Below are 7747 nucleotides of genomic sequence, written 5' to 3'. Positions count from 1 at the left end.
CTCTGACGAAAACAGGAACGACGTCATCTTTCGCTGCCATCTCAAGAAACACTCGCAGTTTCCCCCCCAGATCAGGGTTATCACTGCAGTGAAGGGTGATCACTTCCCGTTGCCCAGGGTAGAAGGCCCCCCAAAAGCAGCATGTAGCTTAAGGCTGATAGCCGATGCTACAAGGCCAAGGGGCAATGTTCCTGGGCACCTCTGACTCAGTCCTACACTTGGTCTGAGCCAAAAGGCCGAGAAGCAATCTCTGCATTAGCATAGGGAGAGCGGAGGGCCGCAGAGGGCCGGCCAGTTTAGCTAGCCTTAGCGGCTAGCAATCCGCGGCGCCCTCTACTTTCTGCTGCCTCTGCATTAGCATAGGGAGAGCAGAGGGCCGGCCAGCTTAGCTAGCCTTAGCAATCCGCGGCGCCCTCTACTTTCTGCTGCCTCTGTATTAGCATAGGGAGAGCAGAGGGCCGGCCAGCTTAGCTAGCCTTGGCGGCTAGCAATCCGCGGCGCCCTCTACTTTCTGCTGCCTCTGCATTAGCATAGGGAGAGCGGAGGGCCGCAGAGGGCCGGTCAGTTTAGCTAGCCTTAGCGGCTAGCAATCCGCGGCGCCCTCTACTTTCTGCTGCCTCTGCATTAGCATAGGGAGAGCGGAGGGCCGCAGAGGGCCGCAGAGGGCCAGCCAGTTTAGCTAGCCTTGGCGGCTAGCAATCCGTGGCGCCCTCTACTTTCTGCTGCCTCTGCATTAAAATAAGGTTTCAATCAGTAATAAAAGTTTCATAGTGAATAAACCACCAATCACTTTTACAAAATCATAGGAAACCAATATTTTTTATTTTTATTATATATATTTTTGTTTTTTAATTAAAAAGTTTACATTAAACCTCTGATATAACTCAGTACTGCTTTTCGGATATCTTTATTTTCCTGAGTACCACTAATAATCTTATCCATAGCCTCGTATTCATCCGAATCTGACCATCCTTCCACAGCATCTTTAATTTCTGCAGTATTTTTCCCTTTGTAGAATTTATAGAGTTTTTCTCCCCTAGAACGAGATTCAACCACAACAGTTTCACTGGACTCAACAAAAACAGGACTTACTTCGGGTTTTTTCTTCCCTTTCACTGTTTTTATCCTTTTTACAACCAGCTGTCCTTTTGAATCTTTCTCTATGGACACCTCACCATCAGACAGTGGGGAAACAAGATCCACCGAGGTAGACGGCATAACAGGGTCTCCAGCAGCTTTCTCGACTTTCCTTTGAGGACATCCTCCATATAAGTGTCCTCCCTGCAGACAAAAATTACACTTTTTTGCTATGGGACAGGACTTACCATCATGTCCATCCTTACCACAGTTCTGACATAGAGTGCAGCCTTCCATCGCATGTCCATATTGACGACATCTCTTGCAGAATACAGGCATCCCGTTAAAGAAACAGTCGATGTTCACCGTGCCAAGCCGAAATCTCGCAGGTGGGTAAGTATCCTTCTCGAAAACTGCCTTGAACCTATACTTCAAGGTCCAGATCCCCAGCTCGTTCAGGATCTTTCCTACAAAAGCAAGTTTTTTACAATACCTTCCCAGTACTGCTTCAATTTCCTTTAAAGGAACAAAAGGTGAATACGACTTGATCACCAAAAACCTTTCCTCTTCAGCGAAATGGGGCAAGATCTTAAAGCCATCCAAGCGAGGGTCATTCGAAAACACCTGCAGGATTCCCATGAAGCTACGGTAGACGCCCTCTCCACCGAAGGTGACATCGTATACGCCTCTCTTAGGGTAGTCCTGGATCGCCAATATCTCCCTCTTCACGACTCGACCGAAATCCTCCAAGATGACCTGCACGACATAGGCCAATCCTCTCTCCAGATTCTCGGGATTCGCAGCGATGACTCGGATTGAGTTCTTCACTCGAACGAAAGCGGGAACTGAACCATCTTCAGTCGCCATAGTAACACTCACAGTTTACACTGCAGTGTAGGGTGATCGCCCCCCGTTGCCCGGAATAGAACGCCCCCCAAAAGCAGCATGTGGCTTAAGACACTATGTGCCGATGCCACAAGGCCAAGGGGCGATGTTTCCGAGCACCTCCGGCCAAGACCTCCTGTATCTCTACACTTGGTCTTAGCCAAAAGGCCGAGAAGTGACAGTGAGTATGGGGGGCAGTGACAGTGAGTAGGGGGGGCAGTACAGTGAGTATGGGGGCAGTGACAGTGAGTATGGGGGCAGTAACAGTGAGTATGGGGGGGCAGTAACAGTTGAGTATGGGGCAGTAACAGTGAGTATGGGGAGTAACAGTAGTATGGGGGCAGTAACAGTGAGTATGGGGGGCATGACAGTGAGTATGGGGGGACAGTGACAGTGAGTTTGGGCAGCAGTGACAGTGGTATGGGGGGCAGTAACAGTGAGTATGGGGGGCAGTAACAGTGAGTATGGGGGGCAGTAACAGTGAGTATGGGGGGTGACAGTGAGTGGGGCAGTGAGTATGGGGGCAGTGACAGTGAGTATGGGGGGGCAGTGACAGTATGGGGGCAGTAAGAGTGAGTATGGGGCAGTAACAGTGAGTATGGGGGGGCAGTGACAGTGAGTATGGGGGCAGTAACAGTGAGTATGGGGGCAGTAACAGTGAGTATGGGGGGCAGTAACAGTGAGTATGGGGGCAGTGAGTGAGTATGGGGGGACAGTGACAGTGAGTTTGGGCAGCAGTGACAGTGAGTATGGGGGGCAGTAACAGTGAGTATGGGGGGCAGTAGTGGGGGGCAGTAACAGTGAGTATGGGGGGCAGTGACAGTGAGTATGGGGCAGTGACAGTGAGTATGGGGGCAGTGACAGTGAGTAGGGGGCAGTAACAGTGAGTATGGGGGGGCAGTGACAGTGAATATGGGGGGCAGTAAGAGTGAGTATGGGGGCAGTAACAGTGAGTATGGGGGGCAGTGACAGTGAGTATGGGGGCAGTGAGTACAGTGAGTATGGGGGCAGTAACATGAGTATGGGGGGCAGGGGCAGTAACAGTGAGTATGGGGCAGTGCAGTGAGTATGGGGGCAGTGACAGTGAGTATGGGGGCAGTGACAGTGAGTAGGGGGCAGTAACAGTGAGTATGGGGGCAGTGACAGTGAGTATGGGGGGCAGTAACAGTGAGTATGGGGGCAGTAACAGTGAGTATGGGGGCATTAACTGTGAGTATGGGGGCAGTAACAGTGAGTATGGGGGCAGTAACAGTGAGTATGGGGGGCATTAACTGTGAGTATGGGGGGGCAGTAACAGTGAGTATGGGGGGGCAGTAACAGTGAGTAGTATGGGGGCAGTAACAGTGAGTATGGGGGCAGTAACAGTGAGTATGGGGGCAGTAACAGTGAGTATGGGGGGCAGTAACAGTGAGTATGGGGCCAGTAACAGTGAGTATGGGGCAGTAACAGTAACAGATGTGGGGGTTCTTTTTTACCATAAAAACAATCAATGCACCAGAGGCCCCCCCCCCCTTTAGATTAGAGGAACGGAGCTTCCATTTGAAGCAGCGTAGGGGGTTTTTCATGGTGAGGGCAGTGAGGGGGTTGGGGAATGCCCTGCCGGGGATGTTGGTAGGGGTTCCTCACGGTGAGGGCAGTGAGGGGGGTTGGGAATGCCCTGCCGGGGATGTTGGGTAGGGGGTTCCTCACGGTGAGGGCAGTGAGGGGGTTGGGGAATGCCCTGCCGGGGGATGTTGGGTAGGGGGTTCCTCATGGTGAGGGCAGTGAGGTTGGGGAATGCCCTGCCGGGGGATGTTGGGTAGGGGGTTCCTCACGGTGAGGGCAGTGAGGGGGTTGGGGAATGCCCTGCCGGGGATGTTGGTAGGGGGTTCCTCACGGTGAGGGCAGTGAGGGGGTTGGGGAATCCCTGCCGGGGGATGTTGGGTAGGGGATTCCTCACGGTGAGGGAAGTGACGGGGTTGGGGAATGCCCTGCCGGGGGATGTTGGGTAGGGGGTTCCTCACGGTGGGGCAGTGAGGGGTTGGGAATGCCTGCCGGGGATGTTGGGTAGGGGTTCCTCACGGTGAGGGCAGTGAGGGGGTTGGGGAATGCCCTGCCGGGGATGTTGGGTAGGGGTTCCTCACGGTGAGGGCAGTGAGGGGTTGGGGAATGCCTGCCGGGGGATGTTGGGTAGGGGTTCCTTACGGTGAGGGCAGTGAGGGGGTTGGGGAATGCCCTGCCGGGGATGTTGGGTAGGGGTTCTCACGGTGAGGGCAGTGACGGGGTTGGGGAATGCCCTGCCGGGGGATGTTGGGTAGGGGGTTCCCACGGTGAGGGCAGTGAGGGGGTTGGGGAATCCCTGCCGGGGATGTTGGGTAGGGGTTCCTCACGGTGAGGGCAGTGAGGGGGTTGGGAATGCCCTGCCGGGGGATGTTGGTAGGGGTTCCTCACGGTGAGGGCAGGGGGTTGGGGAATGCCCTGCCGGGATGTTGGGTAGGGGGTTCCTCACGGTGAGGGCAGTGAGGGGGTTGGGGAATGCCCTGCCGGGGATGTTGGGTAGGGGTTTTTCATGGTGAGGCAGTGAGGGGGGAATGCCCTGCCGGGGGATGTTGGGTAGGGGGTTCCTCACGGTGAGGAGTGAGGGGGTTGGGGAATGCCCTGCTGGGGGGATGTTGGGTAGGGGGGCCTCACGGTGAGGGCAGTGAGGGGTTGGGAATGCCTGCGGGGGATGTTGGGTAGGGGTTCCTCACGGTGAGGGCAGTGAGGGGGTTGGGGAATGCCCTGCCGGGGGATGTTGGGTAGGGGGTTTTCATGGTGAGGGCAGTGAGGGGTTGGGGAATGCCCTGCCGGGGATGTTGGTAGGGGTTCCTCACGGTGAGGGCAGTGAGGGGGTTGGGGAATGGGGGATGTTGGGTAGGGGGTTCCTCACGGTGAGGGGGTTGGGGAATGCCCTGCCGGGGGATGTTGGTAGGGGGTTCCTCACGGTGAGGGCAGTGAGGGGGTTGGGGAATGCCGCCGGGGGATGTTGGGTAGGGGTTCCTCACGGTGAGGGCAGTGAGGGTTGGGAATGCCCCTGCCGGGGGATGTTGGGTAGGGGGTTCCTCACGGTGAGGGGTTGGGGAATGCCCTGCCGGGGGATGTTGGGTAGGGGGTTCCTCACGGTGAGGGCAGTGAGGGGGTTGGGGAATGCCCTGCCGGGGATGTTGGTAGGGGGTTCCTCACGGTGAGGGCAGTGAGGGGGTTGGGGAATGCCCTGCGGGGATGTTGGTAGGGCAGGGGGTTGGGGAATGCCTGCCGGGGGATGTTGGGTAGGGGGTTCCTCACGGTGAGGGCAGTGAGGGGTTGGGGAATGCCCTGCCGGGGGATGTTGGGTAGGGGGTTCCTCACGGTGAGGGCAGTGAGGGGGTTGGGGAATGCCCTGCCGGGGATGTTGGGTAGGGGTTCCTCACGGTGAGGCAGTGAGGGGTTGGGGAATGCCCTGCCGGGGGATGTTGGGTAGGGGGTTCCTCACGGTGAGGGCAGTGAGGGGGGAAGGGGGTTCCTTGAGGGGGAATGCCCTGCCGGGGATGTTGGGTAGGGGTTCCTCACGTGAGGCAGTAGGGGGTGGGGAATGCCTGCCGGGGATGTTGGGTAGGGGGTTCCTCACGGTGAGGGCAGTGAGGGGTTGGGGAATGCCCTGCCGGGGATGTTGGGTAGGGGGTTCCGCAGTGAATGCCTTTGGGGAATGCCCTGCCGGGGATGGGTAGGGGGTTCCTCACGGTTCTGCCAGGGTCCTCACGGTGAGGGCAGTGAGGGGCTGGGGAATGCCCTGCCGGGGGATGTTGGGTAGGGGGTTCCTCACGGTGAGGGCAGTGAGGGGGTTGTGGAATGCCCCTAGAGATGGGGTAATGGCAGACTCTGTTAATGCCTATAAGAGGGGCCTGGATGAGTTCTTGAACAATCAGAATATCCAAGGCTATTGTGATACTAATACCTACAGTTAGTACTAGTGGTTGTATTTATAGTTTATGTATGTGAGTGTATAGATTGGTAGGTGTGGGTTATGTGTGCTGGGTTTACTTGGATGGGTTGAACTTGATGGACTCTGGTCTTTTTTCAACCCTATGTAACTATGTAGGGGAATGATCGGAGCAGGTTTGAGGTTCTATAGTAGATATGGCCCCTACGGTAGGGGAATGATCGGAGCAAGTTTGAGGTTCAACACTAGATATGGCCCCTACAGTAGGGGAATGATCAGAGCAGGTTTGAGGTTCTACAGTAGATATGGCCCCTACGGTAGGGGAATGATCGGAGCAGGTTTGAGGTTCTACACTAGATATGGCCCCTACGGTAGGGGAATGATCGGAGCAGGTTTGAGGTTCTACAGTAGATATGGCCCCTACGGTAGGGGAATGATCGGAGCAGGTTTGAGGTTCTACACTAGATATGGTCCCTATGGTAGGGGAATGATCGGAGCAGGTTTGAGGTTCTACACTAGATATGGCCCCTACGGTAGGGGAATGATCGGAGCAGGTTTGAGGTTCTACAGTAGATATGGCCCTTACGGTAGGGGAATGATCGGAGCAGGTTTGAGGTTCTACAGTAGATATGGTCCCTATGGTAGGGGAATGATCGGAGCAGGTTTGAGGTTCTACACTAGATATGGCCCCTACGGTAGGGGAATGATCGGAGCAGGTTTGAGGTTCTACAGTAGATATGGCCCCTACGGTAGGGGAATGGTCGGAGCAGGTTTGAGGTTCTATATTAGATATGGCCCCTACGGTAGGGGAATGGTCGGAGCAGGTTTGAGGTTCTACACTAGATATGGTCCCTATGGTAGGGGAATGATCGGAGCAGGTTTGAGGTTCTACAGTAGATATGGCCCCTACGATAGGGGAATGGTCGGAGCAGGTTTGAGGTTCTACAGTAGATATGGCCCCTACGGTAGGGGAATGATTGGAGCAGGTTTGAGGTTCTACAGTAGATATGGCCCCTACGGTAGGGGAATGATCGGAGCAGGTTTGGTTCTACACTAGATATGGCCCTACGGTAGGGGAATGTCGGAGCAGGTTTGAGGTTCTATAGTAGATATGGCCCTACGGTAGGGGAATGATCGGAGCAGGTTTGAGGTCTACAGTAGATATGGTCGGAGCAGGTTTGAGGTTCTACACTAGATATGGTCCCTATGGTAGGGGAATGATCGGAGCAGGTTTGAGGTTCTACAGTAGATATGGCCCCTACGGTAGGGGAATGATCGGAGCAGGTTTGAGGTTCTACAGTAGATATGGCCCCTATGGTAGGGGAATGGTCGGAGCAGGTTTGAGGTTCTACACTAGATATGGCCCCTATGGTAGGGGAATGATCGGAGCAGGTTTGAGGTTCTACACTAGATATGGCCCCTACGGTAGGGGAATGGTCGGAGCAGGTTTGAGGTTCTACAGTAGATATGGCCCTACTGATCGGAGCAGTTGAGGTTCTACAGTAATATCTACGATAGGGGAATGGTCGGAGCAGGTTTGAGGTTCTACAGTAGATATGGCCCCTACGGTAGGGGAATGGTCGGAGCAGGTTTGAGGTTCTACAGTAGATATGGCCCCTACGATAGGGGAATGGTCGGAGCAGGTTTGAGGTTCTACAGTAGATATGGCCCCTACGATAGGGGAATGGTCGGAGCAGGTTTGAGGTTCTACAGTAGATATGGCCCCTACGATAGGGGAATGATCAGAGCAGGTTTGAGGTTCTATAGTAGAACCAGGTTTCATGATATCAAGGTGAGATCTGTTCTGCTGTAGGATTTGTGCGGTGGAGAATAGAAAGTGTAGTCTCT

At 54.8% G+C, this 7747-nt stretch overlaps 1 protein-coding gene across 1 annotated transcript; it reads right to left on the bottom strand.

Annotated features, from left to right (window-relative positions):
* Nucleotides 1–744: 744 nt before the first annotated feature.
* LOC116408205 (zinc finger CCHC domain-containing protein 3-like) lies at nucleotides 745–2122 on the bottom strand. Its single transcript, XM_031894903.1, has one exon. The coding sequence runs from the start codon at nucleotides 1942–1944 to the stop codon at nucleotides 862–864; it is 1083 nt and encodes a 360-aa protein (XP_031750763.1). The 5' UTR covers nucleotides 1945–2122; the 3' UTR covers nucleotides 745–861.
* Between the last annotated feature and the right edge of the window lie 5625 nt (nucleotides 2123–7747).

This window comes from Xenopus tropicalis, unplaced genomic scaffold (genome assembly GCF_000004195.4).
Source record: "Xenopus tropicalis strain Nigerian unplaced genomic scaffold, UCB_Xtro_10.0 Sca19, whole genome shotgun sequence".
Taxonomy (NCBI): Eukaryota; Metazoa; Chordata; class Amphibia; order Anura; family Pipidae; genus Xenopus; species Xenopus tropicalis.
Note: the sequence above shows the minus strand (reverse complement) of the source record. Positions and strands in the feature narration are given on the sequence as shown.